The sequence below is a fragment of the Tamandua tetradactyla genome, chromosome 16 (genome assembly GCF_023851605.1).
Source record: "Tamandua tetradactyla isolate mTamTet1 chromosome 16, mTamTet1.pri, whole genome shotgun sequence".
Taxonomy (NCBI): domain Eukaryota; kingdom Metazoa; phylum Chordata; class Mammalia; order Pilosa; family Myrmecophagidae; genus Tamandua; species Tamandua tetradactyla.
The window spans coordinates 67098836-67120157 of NC_135342.1; the positions used below are offsets into that span (position 1 = coordinate 67098836).

A 21322-nucleotide genomic window follows, 5' to 3' on the forward strand; every position below is an offset into this window, starting at 1 on the left:
ATGATATTGCCTAGATTTTTTATTTCATTAGGAATTGTAAAATGTCAATATTTTATTATAATTCTATCATACCTTCTGAATTCTTCCCTAATGAACTTTTCATTCGTCGCCTATTTTGTCAACCTGTTACAGTTTGAACAGGAAAAAGATATAAGGAATACAAGGAATACTTTATTTTGTCTCTTTAAAATTTTTCAGAATAATAAGTTAGTATCCTAGCAACTTCCAAAGATGAATAATGACTTCATTCTTTGATGATTTGTTTAGAGTAACATCATGAGCTCATGGAATCATATATATTTGTTTCAGTTGACTGCAGTCATTATTTATGATGCTGAGATTGTCCCAGCTCAGCTACTGTGAACGCTTTCAAATTGGCATCCTGTGTCTTTTCGAGATGGCCCTGGTAGTTTGATAGCATTCTGGATTTTCTGGATTTTCCATTAAGTTCTTACACAACAAGATGTCCTAAGCTCATCTTTTCATTATCTGACTTAGACCAGGAATAGGCTATTTTTATAAGGACTCCTGGCTCATTTTAATGAAAAATGTTATTTAGAGACTATAATCTGGTGAATACGGTACTCAGTGCTACAGTTTGCCCTTGATTTTTCTTTATAGAACAGTGGAAAGTATAAACAAACAAGAAAATCAAAGTGTTCTGATTTTCCATTCAGCACTGTAACTTTTGAGATCAGAAAATTATTTTTTCGTTATAATCATTACACATTCCAAATAACTTATCAAAGCTTTTACATTCTGAGTTTGCTTTTTTTAAATCACTTTCAGTATCCATTTAATATTTAAAATTAAAAGTTGATGAACCCTTGAATTGTTTCCAGTTTTTGGCTATTATGAATAATGCTGCTGTGAACATTCTTGTACAGATTTTTGTGTGATCGTGTGTTTTCAATGATCACACACTGCTGGGTCATATGGTAACTCTGTTGAACTTTTTGAAGAACTGCCAGACTGTTTTCCAAAATGCTATACCGCTTTACCACTTTACATTTGCACCAGCAATGCATGAGGGCTCTACTTTCACCATGTTCTTGCCAACCCTTGCTCTTGTGTGTCCTTTTTAATTATAACCATGAATGTGACATGGTATCTCACGGTGGTTTTGATCTGCATTTCCCAAGTGAGTAATGTTGTTGAGCATGTGCTTTCATGTGCTTAATTGCCTTTTATATATCTTTGGAAAAATGGCTATTCATTTTTTTAATTGGGTTGTTTATGTTTTTATTGTTGAGTTGTAACAGTTATTTATTCTGGATACAAGTCCCTTATCAGATGTATAATTTGTTAGTGTTTCCCCTATTCTTTGGGTCTCTTTTCAGTGTCTCAATGCTGTCCTTTGAAGCAAAAGTTTAAATTTTTAATGAAGTACATTTTATCTATTTTTCTTTTTTATTATTTGTGCTTTTGGTGTCATCTAGGAAACCATTATGTGATCTGAAGTCATAAGATTTATCCTTGTGTTTTCTTTTAAGAGTTTTATTGTTTTAGTTCTTATATTTAGGTCTTTGAACAATTTTGAATTAATTTTTATGTATGATATGATATTAGGGGTTCAATTTCATTCCTTTGTATATGGTATCCTGTTGTTCCAGCACCATTTGTTGAAAAAAGTTTTTCCCCATTGAATTATCTCGGCACTTTTGTCTCAAATGAGTTGTCCAAAAATGTAAGGATTTGTTTCTGGACTTTCAGTTCTGTCCCATTGATCTATATGTATATCTTTATGCCATTACCACACTTAATAAATTTTGAAATTGGGAAATGTGAGTTCCCCAACTTTGTTCTTCTTTTTCAATATTGATTTGGCTATTAAGTGAACCTTACATTTCCATTTGAATTTTAGGATCAGCTTGTCAATATCTGCAATACAGCAGCTGAAATTTTAATAAGATTGTATTGATCTATAAGTCAATTTGGGGAGTATTGCCATTTTAACAATTTATGCCTCCCAATCTGTGAACATGAGCTGTCTTTCCTTACATTTAGTTCTTTTTTTTTTTTTTTTAAGCTTTTTTCAACAATGTTTTGTAGTTTTCAGTGTATAAGTCTTACACTAATTTCATTAAATTTATTCTTAGGTATTTTATTCTTTTTTCATGCTATTGTAAGTGGAATTGTTTTCTTAGTTTCATTTTTAGGATTGTTTTTTGCTTGTGCATAGTAAAACTACTTTAAAGAAAAAATCTTATATCCTGCAACCTTACTGAAGTTTTTATTAGTTCTAACAATTCTTTTGTGGCTTCTTAGGATTTTCTACAGACAAGATCATGACATCTGTGGATATAGTTTTATTTCTTCCTTTCCAATCTGAGTTTGATTTTGAATCTGTAAATTTGAGGTTAACTAGGATACCTTTTGAATATGTCTAGCAGGCAGTTGGACATTTGTTATCAGAACTAATGAGCAATTGATACAAGAGGTAGAAATTTGACAGCCATCTTCAGCCTGTGAATAGGGCAATTTGGCAGGATGGAAGCCAGGTTGAAATAAATTCAGGAGTAAATGGGAGGTGAGGGGCAGAGAAAGCTAATATAGAAGCACTTATGGGAAGAAGAAAGCCTTCGAAAAGTAAACTCATAGTGTTTCTCAAACTGTGGTTTGTGTTCCATCTGCATTAAAATTACCTGGAACATCTGTTAAAAATACATTTTCCCGTGTCACCTCTTGAACCCTTCAAATTAGGCCTTGTGAGTAGGTCTTGGCATTCTACATTTAAAACTAATTTCAGATAATTTGTGGGCACATACAAGTTTGAACATCACTAAACCAAAAGAATTCTCGAATTGAGATGGAATGGGAGGGAATAGGAGAAAATTTGAGTGCTTTTGTAGCTTTGATAGGACAGTGGAGTTGAATAATGCAAAGAGAGATGAAACAAATTCCCTGAGGAAGGAAGGAATTTAGAATATAGATGAAGATTTGTCCTAGAATAGAAGGGGAGATTGCTATCCCATGTATCTAATGTTATTATATGAGGTTTTATTAAATAATATGATTTTAAGGCTTTTGAGTAATCTAGCCCAGTTTACTTATTATACATATGGAATAGAACAAAGTTAAAAGGGTGAAGTGATACCCAAGGTTATATAATCAGTAGTGTGATTATATTTGGAGTACAAACCGGAGTTCCCAATTCCTGCTTGATTACTATTTGCACCACTTCATACCACTACTGCTTCTGTTCATTTTTGAGGATAGTTACTTGTCTGTTAGTAGTGCTTGTATCAAGAACTTCATATCTCTTACTCATGAGTTTTCTTCAGTCTAGCTTGGCCATACAAAGACCTGGTGAGGAGGAGGATGTCTAAAGAAAGAGCAGCTCTTGCACGCCTGTATCACTTCTGCCACTGTGATTGGATGACTGACTGAAACAGCTTCATGAGGGCCAGAAAGATTAAGGATTGTGCACAGAACCAGAATTAATTTCTTCCTTCTAGAATTGGCTAATTTTAATACAATTAAAAATACATTTTCCCGTGTCACCTCTTGAACCCTTCAAATTAGGCCTTGTGAGTAGGTCTTGGCATTCTACATTTAAAACTAATTTCAGATAATTTGTGGGCACATACAAGTTTGAACATCACTAAACCAAAAGAATTCTCGAATTGAGATGTAATGGGAGGGAATAGGAGAAAATTTGAGTGCTTTTGTAGCTTTGATAGGACAGTGGAGTTGATGTTTATTTAGTTGATGTTTATTTAGTTCTAGTTGATGTTTATTTAGTTCTTCTTTTGTACCTAAAATTAGGCCAAGTACTTTACAGTCAATATCTTAATTTTTGCAAAATCTACTGAAGGGGGTAGTGTTAAGATCCAGACTGTATAGATGAAGAAAGTAAAGCTCAGTGACATGAAGCAGTTCAAGGAAACCACAAGAAGTAGAACTAAGATTGAAACTTAGGTGTGTCTGACTCCAAAGTCCATGATCTTAGCCAGCCTGCCCTGCTGCTGTTCTGTGTATACATAGGATTTGGTTGTTGTAAGAGGATTAACAGTGGCATTCAGAGTAAAATCTTGCTCTGTAGGTCAAAATTCGCAAGTATTCCCGCTATATAACTTCTGTGTATTCTTCTACTACTTTAATGGTGGATTCTGAAGGGTACTATTTTCTTTTCAGAAAAACCATGCCAGATGGATCATCTGGATAGAATCTTTCTGTCTGGCATCTATAATGTACGAAAGGGGAAGACCCAGCTGCATAAGTGGGCTGAACGCCTTATTGTTCTCTGTGGCACCTGCCTCATTGTTTCTTCAGTGAAGGACTGTCAAACTGGAAAGATGCACATTTTGCCTCTGATTGGAGGAAAGGTAAGAATCACAAAGGTGAATTCTTTGTTTAATTTTCTTAATCAAATCATTTTTATAGGCTTTATTTTAAAACTTTTTTCATTGTAAAATATATATACAAAGCAAAAAAAGAAAAAAGTAATAATTTTCAAAGCACTCTTCAACAAGTAGTTACAGAACAGATCCCAGAGTTTGTCATGGGCTACCATTCACCATCTCAGATTTTTCTCTCTAGCTGCTCTAAAACACGGGAGGCTAGAAGGAATATTTATGTAGTGATTCAGCAACCATATTCGTTTGTTAAATCCCATTTTCTCTGTTATACCTCCTCTATCTCCTTTAATCCTTCTCCCAATCTACAGGGATATTTGGACAGTGCCTGTTGTGACTTTTTCATGTTGAGAAGGGGTGTCCACACTAAAGGTTAGGGGGATGAAATTAATTGATAATCTTGGAGAAGCTGGTCCCTCTGAGTCTCAGGATTTATCTGACCTAGGAACCCTTTGGGTTATAGGTTCCAGGAAGGCAAACCTACTGCTTGAAACCTTTGTAGAGTCTCAGTTCGAGCCCTAGATGTTCTTAAGAGTCAACAGGAGTGGGTGCAAGGGTAATTCAGTGGTAGAATTCTTGCCTACCATGTGGAAGACCTGGTTTGGATTCCCGGCCCATCTACTTCACAAACAAACAAGCACGCAAACAAACGAAAAACCAGACGGACAAAAATTCAACAAATGATGCTGCAATAAGGGGATGTTCACATGGAAAAAGAATGAAATGTGACCCCTGCCATATAGCATATTAAAAAAATAATAATAAGTCAACAGGAGTGATGTTAATTGAGGGTTAGAAAACCATGGCAGATAGCACTATCTAACTGAACCTTGCATAAGAGTAGCTTCCACAATAGGCTCTTGGCTCCATTTGATCTCTCTTGGCCACTTATGGCTTGTTCTGTTACATTGTTTTTCTTCCTTTTGATCAGGAAGACGTTATCAATCCCCTGGTGCCAGGGCTTGACTCATCCCCAGGAGTCATGCCCCATGTTGTAAGGCAGACTTTCACCACTGAATGTCATTTCCCATGTCGGGGGAGGGTAATGATTTTCCTTGCAGAGTTGGGCTTAGAGAGAGAAAGGTCACATCTGAGCAACAAAGAGGCTTCTTGGAAGCAATTGTTAGGCCTCATTATAGATAGTCTTAACTTCTTCCCTACAGAAATTAGTTTCATTAGGGCGAGCTTCAAAATCAAGGGCTTGCAACTGCAAGTGAAATCATTACCCTCCACCCTACACGGGACATGATATTCAGGGGTGAAAGTCTCCTTAGTGACATGGGAGATAACTCCCAGGCATGAGTCTGGCCCTGGCACCGTGGATCAACAATGTCATCCTGACCAAAAGGGGGAAAAGAAGTGTAATTTAATAAAGTGTCAGTGACAGAGAGAGTTCGTATAGAGTTGAGAGGCTACTCCGGAGGTTGCTTTTATGCAAACTTCACTTAGGCCTGCTACCTATGATAACTTGCCAAACCCCAACCAAAACCATTCCAGCCAATCCTAAAGAACACTGAGGGTAATAGATGAGATTCTACAAAGGTTCCATGCACTAGGGTAACTTTCCAGAAACCTACAACCTCCAGATGGGTCCCTGAACCAGATTAAGTTCTGAAATCTGCAGGGGCCAACCTTTTCAGAACATCAACTAGTTCCATGTCCCTACCCCTTATTATTGACAGCCCTTCCAACATGAAAAAGGTAGAATGGCCAAATACCCCTAAAAGACTGGGAGAAAGATCAAAGGTAATGTTGGAGTTATACAGAGAAAGTAGGATTTAGCAAACGTGTATGATTGTTGAATCATTATATTGACATTTCTTTTAGTCTCTGGCATCAGGAGCAGCTAGGAGTAAAAACCTAAAATTCTGAAATTGTACCCCATACCAAACTCTGAAATCTGTTTTACAACTAATTGTTGTGCTGTGCCTTGAAATATATTGCTTTTTTGTACATATGTTATTTTTCACAAAAAAGAAAAAAAACTGATGATAAAAAATATATATATTCCTTCCACCTCCAATGTTCTGGAGCAGCTAGAAAGAAAAATCTGAGATGATGGTATGGTAGCCCATGACGAACTCTGGGATCTGTCCTGTAACTACTTGTTGAAGAGTGCTTTGAAAACTAATGCTTTTCTCTCTCCTCGCTTTGTATATTTGTTAGGTTATACAGTAAAAAAAAGTTTTTTAAAAATAGGACTAATAATAATATCTAGATCATATGGTATTTTTGAGGATTAAAGAAGTTAATATATTATTAAAAAATCAAGGGCTTGGCCTATTTTCTTGGGGATCTGCCATGATTAAGAGGGTAACCGGGTTTCCAAGGTGGGAGAGTTTAATATTTTTTTCTCTTCAGACCTCAGGGGACTCAACCAATACTTTTTAATTATCAGCCCAGCATCATCTAAGATGTGTCCTGGTATTATATTAAGCTATACATCATTACAACACCTTGTTCCCATTCTGGACTTCAGGAGTTTGGGTTGTTTAAATGAGCTGTCCTGCAAGGTTGATTTAGATTATGTGTTACAGAAAATTTAGGTTCTAGATATAATAAACTTCTCTGCCTTTGGTTTTATATAGTAGCTGAAGGTCCAGAGTATACATACTATCATTTTTTGCCCTGCATTCTAATTTACCATAGACCCAATCAGATTGACTTTGTTTTAAACTCTTAATTGAGGCCTGATCTCTTTTTCAGCTACTTTAACTGTTATTATATATAGCTATGCTAACTTTCAGGTCTGCAGCACTCCATTTCTGGGACCTATGTGTCACAGAGCTACTCAGAGTTCCAAAGAAATACCAACTAATGCACATATAGCTCAGTGTTTCAGAATCCAGAAATACATCCACAACTTCAGAACAAATGTGACTGCCATAGGGGCCCATAATCTAGGCTCCCATTATTTTATAAGTATTTTCAGAGTGACACCTTAGCATATTTGTTTGTTTCTGGCTTATCTTGCACAGCCCATTGTCCCCAAGGTTTATTCCATTTGTCGTGTGCTTCTTGTCGTCCCTCCTTTTTGTAACTACAGCAAATACCATCATATAAATGTATCACTATTTGCCATTATACTTCTCAGTCATTGCATCCTTTATCTCCCTTCATCTCTTGGGCATCATGGATAATGTCCAAAATAAACAAGCCTTGCCTTATAGTATCTTCGTTTGGTTGTACAATCAGCAGCACTCTCAATTTTAGACAATTTTCATTGGTTCACAATGACAAAAGAACGGGCAAATATAATGTTACTAACTATCAAATCGAAATTACCCCTTTCACTTGTCCTCTCTCCTCCAACCCACTCACTCACACCAGTTCCTGGTAGTACTGTGATACTGTTGATGTTTTCCTGTTAACTACTGGCCATTGCATACATTTTTAGTTTTCCTTCTTACCTCCTCACTATTGACTCTTTGTCTACTGTCGAGCCATTGAAAAAGTTCATGTGAGAACTTATTTATAGCCATAAATTTAATCATTGGGAGACATGGCACTATACAGCCCCTTTCAATCGTATTCACCTTCAACAAGTGGGTTACCGTATAAACCCACTAATTAGTTTTCATCACTTCTGTTGGTTCCCTTGCATTAAGATTCGACTTCTTTGGATAACCTTTTCTCTGTCTCTAGCTTTTGTTTCTCTCTAGGTCTGCTATATTTTATGGTGTAACCACTGAAATGACCTTTACCAGAGTCATAATAGTGAAGTCTTACAGTATTTGTCCTTTTGTGAGTGACTTATTTCACTCAGCATTGTGGCCTCAAGGTTCATTGATGTTGTCATATGTTTCAGGACATCATTTCATCTTACTGCTGCATAGCATTCCATTGTATGTATATACCACAGTTCATTTATCCACTAGTCTGCTGATGGGCATTTGGATTGTTTCCATATCTTGGCAATTGTAAATAGTACCATTATGAACATCGGTGTGCAAATGTCTGTTCACTTCATTGCCGTCCTCTTTTCTGGGAATATACAGAGTATTGGTATTGCTGGGTCATAGTGCAACTCAATATTTCATTTTCTGAGCCACTGTCTTCCACAGTGGCTACACTATTAAACATCCCCACCGACAGTGAGTAGGTGTTCTATTTCACTACATCCTCTCTTATAGGTATGAGGTGATAATCACATTGTGGCCTTAATTTGCATTTCCCTCACAGCTAATGAAAATGAACACCTCTTCATGTGTTTTTTTAGTCATCAGTATTTGCTCTTCTGGAAAATGTCTGTTCGTATCCTCTGCCCATTTTTATAATTGGGTTGTCTGTTCTTTTGTTGTAGAGCTGTATAATCTGAAAATGTACACAATATATCAAGTCTTTATCTGATATGTGGTTTCCAAATATTTTCTCCCATTGGGTTGGCTGGCTGCCTCTTCACCTTTTTAACAGTCTTTTGAGGCACAGAAGCTCTTGATCTTAAGGAATCCCCACACTCAGGTCAATTTAAGAGAAAAAGAGGTTTATTTATATCACAGACTCTCTGGAAATCCCAAGGCTATTCATGCCAAAATCCTACTGTGAAATCAGTCTGATGAACATAACTCTGCATCCACTGCTGGGTACTAGATGCTGTTGCTTGCAAAGTCATGAGTAGACAGAGGATCCTACCACTAGAAGCTTTGGAAACCAGAAGTAGCTGCCAGCAGCCATCACCAAAATAGATTCTTCCCACTTTTTTCCTTTTCCTACATTAGATTAACATTCAGAGTCTATGATCATCACAAGCCCCTATCCAGCAGCCAGGAAAGCATGGTAGCTAGGAATTGCTATTTTTTGAATCTGTACCCAACAATTCCTCATCACAAAAAAAGAGTTCAGATGCTAGTCAGTTGAACAGAAAAACAGATTATCATAAACTGATATATTAATATTTATATGAGGCTATCCGTAATTTTATTTCTTCAATTTTTAGCTTTTAATCTTCAATTTCATAAAATAGTATGAATTTAAGAGGACTTTCAGACAAAATGACTTTATGAATTCACACTGAGGCATCCAATCTGTTCTGAATCCTCAGCAGTATAGATAAAATGAAAGATAGCTGTATAAAAAGACATCACTGGGCCTTGGGATAGAGAATGAAAATGTAAAGTGGTAAGTAGATCTGAACCTGCTGGGCTCTCGGTCAAAAGGTTGTGTCAAGAATTTAGCTCTTATAGTAATCAGATCAGTTCAAACATGTTCAAACATGCTGTGTTATGTTGGGCTGCCTGGTCCAGGCCTTTTGCCTAGGACTGTGGTGGTATCCTTTCTGAAAACAAAACAAGAACACAATTGACTAGAGCCAAGGCTTGTTTCTAGCTATAATACTAAGGAGGTGGAATGACCCTTTGTGACCAGGAAATGAACCAAGTCCCCACTGACTTAATGAATAGATAGATACATATAATTTCGATATCAACCATGGGGCAGGAATCCGTCACTACCAAAATGAGAACTGGTTCTAGTTATGGGGGCTAAACAACAAATGAAAAAAGTCAGTAAAATTGTTAGATAAATGTGTCTAGAATTTTTCAAGAGAAAATGTAAGAACAAAAAAGAAAATAAATTCTAAAACAATAATAAAGGGTATGAGTCATTTAGAATATTAGAAATAAAAATATAGTTACTGAAATTTAAAACTTAATAAATGGGGACAACTCCAGGTTAGACACAAAGAGAGAAATGGTGAATAGTAAAGTAGTTCTTGTCCATTCTCTTTCTTTCCTAACTGATGAAATAGAATTTTGTTTAAGGTGGCGTTATGTGCTTCAAGATCAAGAACTATATCTCCCAACCTCCCTTGTAGCTAGAAGTGGCTAGTGAGATATGAACAAAAGTTTCCATGTGGGACAGACTTGGATGGCTTGGCATTTACCTCACTCTTCCTTCATTTATAGAACACAGCCCTTTAACTTTGGAGAAAGAACAATCTTATGGTGACTGATCTGGCAAATATATGGACTTTAGTTTCCTAGGCTGCTTAAACAAATACTATGAAATGGGTCAGTTTAAACAAAGGAAATCTATTCACCCATAGCTTAGAGGACAGGAAAATGTCTAAATGAAGGCATCATCAAGTTGATGCTTTCTCCCTGAAGACTGGTGTTCTGGGACTGGCTGCTGGTGATCCTTGGTTCCTCTGTCAAGTGGCAATGCAAATGGTGACATCTCCTGGTCTCTTCCAGTTCTGTTTTAGACTTTTACTCCCTGTGGCACTCTCTTGTGCTTTCTCTTTCTTTCTCTCTCTCTTTTTCTCTGCATTTCATCCTGCTTATAAAGGATTCCAGTAGCGGGATTAAGACCCATCCTGACTGAGGTAGTCACGCCTTAACTGAAGTCGCCTTACTAATAGATCCTCCTTATAATAGGTTCACACCCACAAGAATGGATTAGATTTAAGAACATGTTTTTCTGGGGTACAGACAACTTCAAACCCCCACAATTGCTAAGTGTTACTGAGTGGGAAAGCAAAAGGAGCTCGGCTCTCTGATGACATTATGGGGCAGCTGTATCAGTCCTTGACTGACTTCTCTCTCTCTCTCTCTTTTTTTTTTTTTAAACATTTTTAATTGTGAAATATAACATATATACAAAAAAGCAATACAGTTCAAAGTACATTTTAACAGACAGTTATAGAACAGATTTCAAAGTTTGGTATAGGTCAAAGTTCTATAATTTCAGGTTTTTCCTTCCAGTTCTGCTAAGACATTGGAGATTGAAAGAAATATCAATATAGTGATTTAGCAATCATACTCATTTGATAAATAATAACTTCTCTGTTATAACTCCACCTTCTCCTTTGATCCTTCTCCCAATCTTTAGGGATATTTGGGTTATGCCCATTCTCACTTTTCTCATGTTCAAAAGGTGTGTCAATAATACGGGATGGGGAATGGAACTGGTTGATGTTCTTGAAGAGGCTGACACCTCTGGGTTGCAGGGCTTATCTGGCTTAGGAACCATGTGGAGGTTTTAGGTTTCTGTGAAGTAAACTTAGTGCATGCAACTTTTGTAGACTCTCAGATGGAGCCCTGGATATTCTTTTTTTTTTTCTTTTTTAATCAAAGTGTTTCACCTGTTTTCTTGGATTTGTTGATTAGTCCTTTATTAATTTTAAGCTAATTATATACTAAAAACATTTTTCCTTTAACTGTTATATATGTAATTATTATAGTTCAGGCTTGTGATCTATTTTTACCTATTTTATTCTAGGCAGAAAATCATTAGTTGTGTAATTTTTTTTATATTTACATGTCAGACATCAATTTTTTTTGTTTTGATATTTTGTTTAGGTTGTCTATCCACAATTAATTTTTTTTCTTATTTCCCTTTCATTTCTTTATTACTATTATTTTTTTATTAGAGAAGTTGTGGGTTTGCAGAATAATCATGCATAAAATACTGGATTCCCAAATACAAATACACCAACAACATATTGCATTGGTTGGACATTTGTTACAATTGATGATAGCCCATTTTTTTAATTAAAAATTTTTTTTTAAATACCAAAAACACCAAACGCAAGCATTCTTAACTTTTGATCATTCCATTCTACACATAATCAGTAATTCACAATATCATCACATAGTTGCATATTCATCATCATGATCATTTCTTGGAACATTTGCATCTATTCAGAAAAAGAAATAAAAAAAAACAGAAAGAAACTCATATATACCATACCCCTTACCCCTCCCTTTCATTGATCACTAGCATTTGAAACTAAATTTATTTTAACCTTTGTTCCTATTTATTTTTATTCCATATGTTCTACTCGCCTGTTGACAAGGTAGATAAAAGGAGCATCAGACACAAGGTTTTCACAATTACGCAGTCACATTGTGAAAGCTATATCATTTTTTTTTATTAATTAACGGAAAAAAAGAAATTAACCCAACATTTAGAAACCATACCATTCTACATATGCAATCAGTAATTCTTAACATCATCACATAGATGCATGATCATCGTTTCTTAGTACATTTGCATCGGTTTAGAAGAACTAGCAACACAACAGAAAAAGATATAGAATGTTAATATAGAGAAAAAAAATACAAGTAATAATAATAGTAAAAAAAAAACAAAGCAAAACAAAAAAAACAAAACAAAAACCTATAGCTCAAATGCAGCTTCATTCAGTGTTTTAACATGATTACTTTACAATTAGGTATTATTGTACTGTCCATTTTTGAGTTTTTGTATCTAGTCCTGTTGCAGTCTGTATCCCTTCAGCTCCAATTACCCATTATGTTACCCTGTTTCTGACTCCTGCTGGACTCTGTTACCAATGACATATTCCAAGTTTATTCTCGAATGTCTGTTCACATCAGTGGGACCGTACAGTATTTGTCTTTTAGTTTTTGGCTAGACTCACTCAGCATAATGTTCTCTAGGTCCATCCATGTTATTACATGCTTCATAAGTTTATCCTGTCTTAAAGCTGCATAATATTCCATCGTATGTATATACCACAGTTTGTTTAGCCACTCGTCTGTTGATGGACATTTTGGCTGTTTCCATCTCTTTGCAATTGTAAATAATGCTGCTATAAACATTGGTGTGCAAATGTCCATTTGTGTCTTTGCCCTTAGGTCCTTTGAGTAGATTCCCAGCAATGGTATTGCTGGGTCGTATGGCAATTCTATATTCAGCTTTTTGAGGAACCGCCAAACTGCCTTCCACAGTGGTTGCACCATTTGATATTCCCACCAACAGTGGATAAGTGTGCCTCTTTCTCCACATCCTCTCCAGCACTTGTCATTTTCTGTTTTGTTGATAACGGCCATTCTGGTGGGTATGAGATGATATCTCATTGTGGTTTTGAATTGCATTTCTCTGATGGCCAGGGACATTGAGCATCTCTTCATGTGCCCTTTGGCCATTTGTATTTCCTCTTCTGGTAGGTGTCTGTTCAAGTCTTTTTCCCATTTTGTAATTGGGTTGGCTGTCTTTTTGTTGTTGAGGTGGACAATCTCTTTATAAATTCTGGATACTAGACCTTTATCTGATATGTCGTTTCCAAATATTGTCTCCCATTGTGTAGGCTGTCTTTCTACTTTCTTCATGAAGTTCTTTGATGCACAGAAGTGTTTAATTTTGAGGAGCTCCCATTTATTTATTTATTTCTTCAGTGCTCTTGCTTTAGGTTTAAGGTCCATAAAACCGCCTCCAATTGTAAGTTTCATAAGATATCTCCCTACATTTTCCTCTAACTTTTTTATAGTCTTAGACATAATGTTTAGATCTTTGATCCATTTTAAGTAAACTTTTGTATAGGGTGTGAGATATGAGTCTTCTTTCATTCTTTTGCATATGGATATCCAGTTCTCTAGGCATCATTTATTGAAGAGACTGTTCTGTCCCAGGTGAGTTGGCTTGACTGCCTTATCAAAGATCAAATGTCCATAGATGAGAGGGTCTATATCTGAGCACTCTATTCGATTCCATTGGTCGATATATCTATCTTTATGCCAATAGCATGCTGTTTTGACCACTGTGGCTTCATAATATGCCTTAAAGTCCGGCATCGCGAGACCTCCAGCTTCGTTTTTTTCCTCAAGATGTTTTTAGCAATTCAGGGCACCTTCCAGATAAATTTGCTTATTGGTTTTTCTAATTCTGAAAAATAAGTTGTTGGGATTTTGATTGGTATTGCATTGAATCTGTAGATCAGTTTAGGTAGGATTGACATCTTAATTATATTTAGTCTTCCAATCCATGAACACGGTATGCCCTTCCATCTATTTAGGTCTTCTGTGATTTCTTTTAGCAGTTTTTTGTAGTTTTCTTTATATAGGTTTTTTGTCTCTTTGGTTAAATTTATTCCTAGGTGTTTTATTCTTTTAGTTGCGATTGTAAATGGGATTCGTTTCTTGATTTCCCCCTCAGCTTGTTCATTACTAGTGTAGAAAAGCTACAGATTTTTGAATGTTGATCTTGTAGCCTGCTACTTTGCTGTACTCATTTATTAGCTCTAGTAGTTTTGTTGTGGATTTTACCGGGTTTTCGACGTATAGTATCATATTGTCTGCAAACAGTGATAGTTTTACTTCTTCCATTCCAATTTTGATGCCTTGTATTTCTTTTTCTTGTCTAATTGCTTTGGCTAGAACTTCTAACACAATGTTGAATAATAGTGGTGATAGTGGACATCCTTGTCTTGTTCCTGATCTTAGGGGGAAAGTTTTCAATTTCTCCCCATTGAGGATGATATTAGCTGTGGGTTTTTCATATATTCCCTCTATCATTTTAAGGAAGTTCCCTTGTATTCCTATCTTTTGAAGTGTTTTCAACAGGAAAGGATGTTGAATCTTGTCAGATGCCTTCTCTGCATCAATTGAGATGATCATGTGATTTTTCTGCTTTGATTTGTTGATGTGGTATATTACATTAATTGATTTTCTTATGTTGAACCATCCTTGCATACCTGGGATGAATCCTACTTGGTCATGATGTATAATTCTTTTAATGTGTTGTTGGATACGATTTGCTAGAATTTTATTGAGGATTTTTGCATCTATATTCATTAGAGAGATTGGTCTGTAGTTTTCTTTTTTTGTAATATCTTTGCCTGGTTTTGGTATGAGGGTGATGTTGGCTTCATAGAATGAATTAGGTAGTTTTCCCTCCACTTCGATTATTTTGAAGAGTTTGAAGAGAGTTGGTACTAATTCCTTCTGGAATGTTTGATAGAATTCACATGTGAAGCCGTCTGGTCCTGGACTTTTCTTTTTAGGGAGCTTTTGAATGACTAATTCAATTTCTTTACTTGTGATTGGTTTGTTGAGGTCATCTATTTCTTCTTGAGTCAAAGTTGGTTGTTCATGTCTTTCCAGGAACCCGTCCATTTCATCTAAATTGTTGTATTTATTAGCATAAAGTTGTTCATAGTATCCTGTTACTACCTCCTTTATTTCTGTGAGGTCAGTAGTTATGTCTCCTCTTCCATTTCTGATCTTATTTATTTGCATCCTCTCTCTTCTTCTTTTTGTCAATCTTGCTAAGGGCCCATCAATCTTATTGATTTTCTCATAGAACCAACTCCAGTCTTATTGATTTTCTGTAGTGTTTTCATGTTTTCAATTTCATTTATTTCTGCTCTAATCTTTGTTATTTCTTTTCTTTTGCTTGCTTTGGGATTAGTTTGCTATTCTTTCTCCAGTTCTTCCAAGTGGACAGTTAATTCCTGCATTTTTGCCTTTTCTTCTTTTCTGATAAAGGCATTTAGGGCAATAAATTTCCCTCTTAGCACTGCCTTTGCTGCGTCCCATAAGTTTTGATATGTTGTGTTTTCATTTTCATTCGCCTCGAGGTATTTACTAATTTCTCTTGCAATTTCTTCTTTGACCCACTTGTTGTTTAAGAGTGTGTTGTTGAGCCTCCATGTATTTGTGAATTTTCTGGCACTCCGCCTATTATTGATTTCCAACTGCATTCCTTTATGATCCGAGAAAGTGTTGTGTATGATTTCAATCTTTTAAAATTTGTTAAGACTTGCTTTCTGACCCAGCATATGGTCTATCTTTGAGAATGATCCATGAGCACTTGAGAAAAAGGTGTATCCTGCTGTTGTGGGATGTAATGTCCTATAAATGTCTGTTAAGTCTAGCTCATTTATAGTAATATTCAGATTCTCTATTTCTTTATTGATCCTCTGTCTAGATGTTCTGTCCATTGATGAGAGTGGTGAATTGAAGTCTCCAACTATTATGGTATATGTGTCTATTTCCCTTTTCAGTGTTTGCAGTGTATTCCTCACGTATTTTGGGGCATTCCGGTTCGGTGCGTAAATATTTATCATTGTTATATCTTCTTGTTTAATTGTTCCTTTTATCAGTAGATAGTATCCTTCTTTGTCTCTTTTAACTGTTTTACATTTGAAGTCTAATTTGTTGGATATTAGTATAGCCACTCCTGCTCTTTTCTGGTTGTTATTTGCATGAAAAATCTTTTCCCAACCTTTCCCTTTCAACCTATGTTTATCTTTGGGTCTAAGATTTGTTTCCTGTAGACAGCATATAGAAGGATCCTGTTTTTTAATCCATTCTGCCAGTCTATGTCTTTTGATTGGGGAATTCAGTCCATTAACATTTAGTATTATTACTATTTGCATAATATTTTCCTCTAACATTTTGCCTTTTGTATTGTATATATCATATCTGACTTTCCTTCTTTCTACACTCTTCTCCATACCTCTGTCTTCTGACTTTTCGTATCTGACTCTAGTGCTCCCTTTAGTATTTCTTGCAGAGCTGGTCTCTTGGTCACAAATTCTCTCAGTGACTTTTTGTCTGAGAATGTTTTAATTTCTCCCTCATTTTTGAAGGACAATTTTGCTGGATATAGGATTCTTGGTTGGCAGTTTTTCTCTTTTAGTAATTTAAATGTATCATTCCACTGTCTTCTAGCCTCCATGGTTTCTGCTGAGAAATCTACACATAGTCTTATTGGGTTTCCCTTGTATGTGATGGATTGTTTTTCTCTTGCTGCTTTCAAGATCCTCTCTTTCTCTTTGACCTCTGACATTCTAACTAGTAAGTGTCTTGGAGAATGCCTATTTGGGTCTAATCTCTTTGTGGTGCGCTGCACTTCTTGAATCTGTAATTTTAGGTCTTTCATAAGAGTTGGGAAATTTTCAGTGATAATTTCTTCCATTAGTTTTTCTCCTCCTTTTCCCTTCTCTTCTCCTTCTGGGACACCCACAACACGTATATTTGTGCGGTTCATATTATCCTTGAGTTCCCTGATACCCTGTTCAAATTTTTCCATTCTTTTCCCGATAGTTTCTGTTTCTTTTTAGAATTCAGATGTTCCATCCTCCAAATCACTAATTCTATCTTCTGTCTCTTTAAATCTATCATTGTAGGTATCCATTGTTTTTTCCATGTTTTCTACTTTATCCTTCACTTCCATAAGCTCTGTGATTTGTTTTTTCAGTTTTTCTATTTCTTCTTTATGTTCAGTCCATGTCTTCTTCATGTCCTCCCTCAATTTATCGATTTCGTTTTTGAAGAGGTTTTCCATTTCTGTTAGTATATTCAGCATTAGTTGTCTCAGCTCCTGTATCTCATTTGAACTATTGGTTTGTTCCTTTGACTGGGCCATATTTTCTGAGCGTGATCTGTTATCGTCTGCTGGTGTCTGGGCATTTAGTCAGATTTCTCTGGGTGTTGGACCCCACAGGCTGAAAGATTTTTCTGTGAAATCTCTGGGTTCTGTTTTTCTTATCCTGCCCTGTAGGTGGCGCTCGTGGCACACGTTTGTCTGCGGGTCCCACCAGTAAAAGGTGCTGTGGGTCCTTTAACTTTGGAAAACTCTCGCTGTGGGGGAGGTTCGCCAGCCGAAGCGGCTTGGAAGAGTGCCAGCCGTCCTGGAGGTCCGAACACGGGTGGGTTGCCGGCCACCGCGGCCCGGGAAAGTGCACCGTTCCCGACCGGACCGGGGAGTCACGTGTTTGGAAGGGACCCCCTTGATCACCGTTTTCCTCGGCCTGGGGATTTCCGATCCAATTCTCTCAGTTGGTCCGGGCGGCCGCGCGTGGTGGGGGCGCCAGCCGCTGCGTCTTGAGGGGACCGCCTGCCCAATTCTGCCAGCTGGCCCAGGAAGGAGGAAGGGAGGGACTCTGGCCACTTGCCGCCCCACCCGGGAAAGCCCGAGCGGGTTCTCTCAGCCAGTCAGCTGTTCCAGGATGGGGTACGCTGTCTTTTTTATCTCTGTCGTGGCTCCGGGAGCTGTTCTGTATCGTTTCTACTCCCCTGGTAGCTGTTCTGGAGGAGGAACTAAGATCTGTGCGTCTTACTAAGCCGCCATCTTCTCCGGAAGTCACCTATATCATTTTACAATCAGCTTCAAGAAACATGGCTACTGGAACACAGCTTTGTATTTTCAGGCAGTTCCCTCCAGCCTCTCCATTATATCTTGACTAACAAGGTGATATCTATTTAATGAGCATGAATAACCTCCAGGATAACCTCTCGACTTTGTAATCTCTCAGCCATTGACACTTTATATTGTCTCATTTCACTCTTCCCCCTTTTGGTTGAGAAAGTTTTCTCAATCCCTTGATGCTGAGTTCTCAGCTCATTCCAGGGATTTCTGTCCCACGTTGCCAGGAAGGTCCACACTCCTGGGAGTCATGTCCCACATAGACAAGCGGAGGGTGGTGAGTTTGCTTGTTGTGTTGGCTGGAGAAAGAGGTCACATATGAGAAACAAAAGAGGTTCTCTTGGAGGTGACTCTTAGACCTCATTTTAAGTAGGCTTGACCTATACTTTGTGGGGTTGTTTCATATGAACAAACGCCAAAACTGGGGGTTTAGCCTATTGCTTTAGTTGTCCACACTGCTGATGAGAATATCAAGAATTCAGCTTGGGGAAATTGAATTTTCCCCCTTTCTCACCATTCCCCAAAGGGGACTTTGCAAATATTTTTTCATTCACTGTTCAAATCACTCTGAGATTTATTGGGGCATCACTCTGGACAAACCAACAAAATCTCATGTCCTACTCAAGGTTCCATGTACTTATGTTGTTCAATTAATTGTCTACATAAATTATATTAGGAAATGCACTAGTCGAAATATAAATTTTGTACCAAATAAACATTTTTGCTTTAGTGTAACACATAAGTTGAAATTTTAAAATGCTAATTACCATCTATTTTTAGCACCCTGAAGTAATGACATTGCTTTGTTCTTCCTCATGCAAAAACAAAAACATTTTTAATATTTGTACATTTAATCACTATCATTATACACTGTAGGCATTCCTAGATTATACGATCTGCCTTTATTGTCTATCTTTCTTTCTGATTTCATTTGTGCCCCCAGTCCACCTCCCCCTATCATTCTCACATGTAGCTTCACTCAGTGTTTTAGCATAATTGTATAACTTTTAGGTAGTATTGTGCTGTCCATTTCTGAGTTTTTACATTCTGTCCTATTGCACAATCTGTATCCCTTCAGCTCCATTTACCCAATATCTTATCCTATTTCTATCTCCTGATGGTCGCTGTTACCAATGAAACATTCCAAGTTTATTCACTAATGTCAGTTCTTATCAGTGAGACCATACAGTATTTGTTCTTTTGTTTCTGGCTAATCACACTCAGCATAATGTCCTTAAGGTCCATTCATGTTGTTACATACTTTATAACTTTATTCTGTCTTACAGCTGCATAATATTCCATCTTATGTAAATGTCACAGTTTGTTTAGCCAACTGTCTGTTGATGGACATTTTGACTGTTTCCATTTCTTGGTAATTGTTAATAATGCTGCTATAAACATTGGTGTGTAAATGTCCATTTGTGTTCTTGGCCTCGTGTCCTTTGAGTAGAGACAGCATATAGATGGGTCCTGTTTTTTATCCATTCTGCCAGTCTATGTCTTTTTGATTGGGGAGTTTAATCCATTAACATTTATTGTTATTACTGCATGGTTAGTACTTTCTTTTTTGCCTTCTGGATTTTAAATGTCATATCTAATTTTCCTTCTTTTTACCTTTACTCATAGTCTTCCTTTCTACACTCTTCTCCACACCTCTCTCTTCTGTCTTCATATCTGTCTCTAGTGCTCCCTTTAGTATTTCTTGCCGAGCTGGTCTCTTGGTTACAAATTCTCTCAGTGATTTTTTTGTCTGAAAATGTTTTAATTTCTCCCTCATTTTTGAAGGACAGTTTTGCTGGATATAGAATTCTTGGTTGTCAGTTTTTCTCTTTTAATAATTTAAATATATTATCCCACTGTCTTCTCACCTCCATGGTTTCTGTTGAGAGATCTGTGCATAGTCTTATTGGGCTTCCCTTGTATGTGATGGATTGCTTTTCTCTTGCTGCTTCCAAGATCCTCTCTTTCTCTTTGACCTCTGATATTCTGATTATTAAATGTCTTGGAGTATGTCTATTTGTATCTATTCTCTTTGGGGTACGTTGCACTTCTTGGATCTGTAATTTCAAGTCTTTCATAAGAGTTGGGAAATTTTCAGTGATAATTTCCTCCATTAGTTTTTCTCCTCCTTTTCCCTTCTCTTCTCCTTCTGGGACACCCACAACATGTATATTTGTGTGCTTCATATTGTCTTTCCGTTCCCTGAGTCCCTGCTCATATTTTTCCACTTTTTTCCCTATAGTTTCTGTTTCTTGTCAGATTTCAGATGTTCCAACCTCCAGTTCAGAAATCCTATGTTCTGTCTCTCGAAATCTACCATTGTAGGTTTCCATTGTTTTTTTTCATGTCTTCTGCTGTGTCTTTCATTCCCATAAGTTCTGTGATTTGTTTTTTCAGACTTTCAGTTTCCTCTTTTTGTTCTTTCCTTGCCTTCCTTATATCCTCCCTCAATGCATTGATTTGGTTTTTGATGAGGTTTTCCATGTCTGTTCATACATTCTGAATTAATTGTTTCAGCTCCTGTATGTCTTTTGAATTGTTGGTTTGTTCCTTTGTCTGGGCCATATCTTCAATTTTCCTAGTGTGATTTGTTAGTTTTTGCTGGCATCTAGGCATTTAATTACCTTAATTACTTTATTCTGGAGATTGCTTTCACTTCTTTTATCTAGGGTTTTCTTGCTGGATGAATTTGTTGTCTATCTATTCTTTGACATTCCGTTCAGCTTTATCTGGACATTTAGCTTAAGTTTTGTTTAATAGAGGAGAATTTTTCAGTTCTTGTTTTCTTGTTTCTTGCCCTGCTTGTGTGGTGCCTTCCCCCCACACACACTTAGGAGGGTCTACTTAGATATTATAGACCCCAGCCAGATTTTCCCAGACCAAACTGGCCTCCTATCAGGAAGAAAGAGTCACCTGCGTCGGTTTTCCCTGAGGGTGAGACCCAGCAGGTTGAAAGACTTTCCTGTGAAGTCTCTGGACTCTGTTTTTCTTACCCTGCCCTGTGTGTGGCGCTTGTCTGACTGTAGGTCCCACCAGCATAAGATGATGCGGTACCTTTAACTTTGGCAAACTCT

General features: G+C 36.9%; 1 protein-coding gene across 8 annotated transcripts in view; it reads left to right on the plus strand.

Annotated features, from left to right (window-relative positions):
* The window catches only part of PHLPP2 (PH domain and leucine rich repeat protein phosphatase 2), a 126402-nt gene that overhangs the window by 58216 nt on the left and 46864 nt on the right, over window positions 1-21322 (plus strand). For all 8 annotated transcript variants that reach the window (XM_077132929.1, XM_077132930.1, XM_077132931.1 and 5 more), the window contains one exon: window positions 4138-4328. In XM_077132929.1, coding sequence (XP_076989044.1) covers window positions 4138-4328 — 191 coding nt within the window. The remainder of the gene's footprint in view (window positions 1-4137; window positions 4329-21322) is intronic.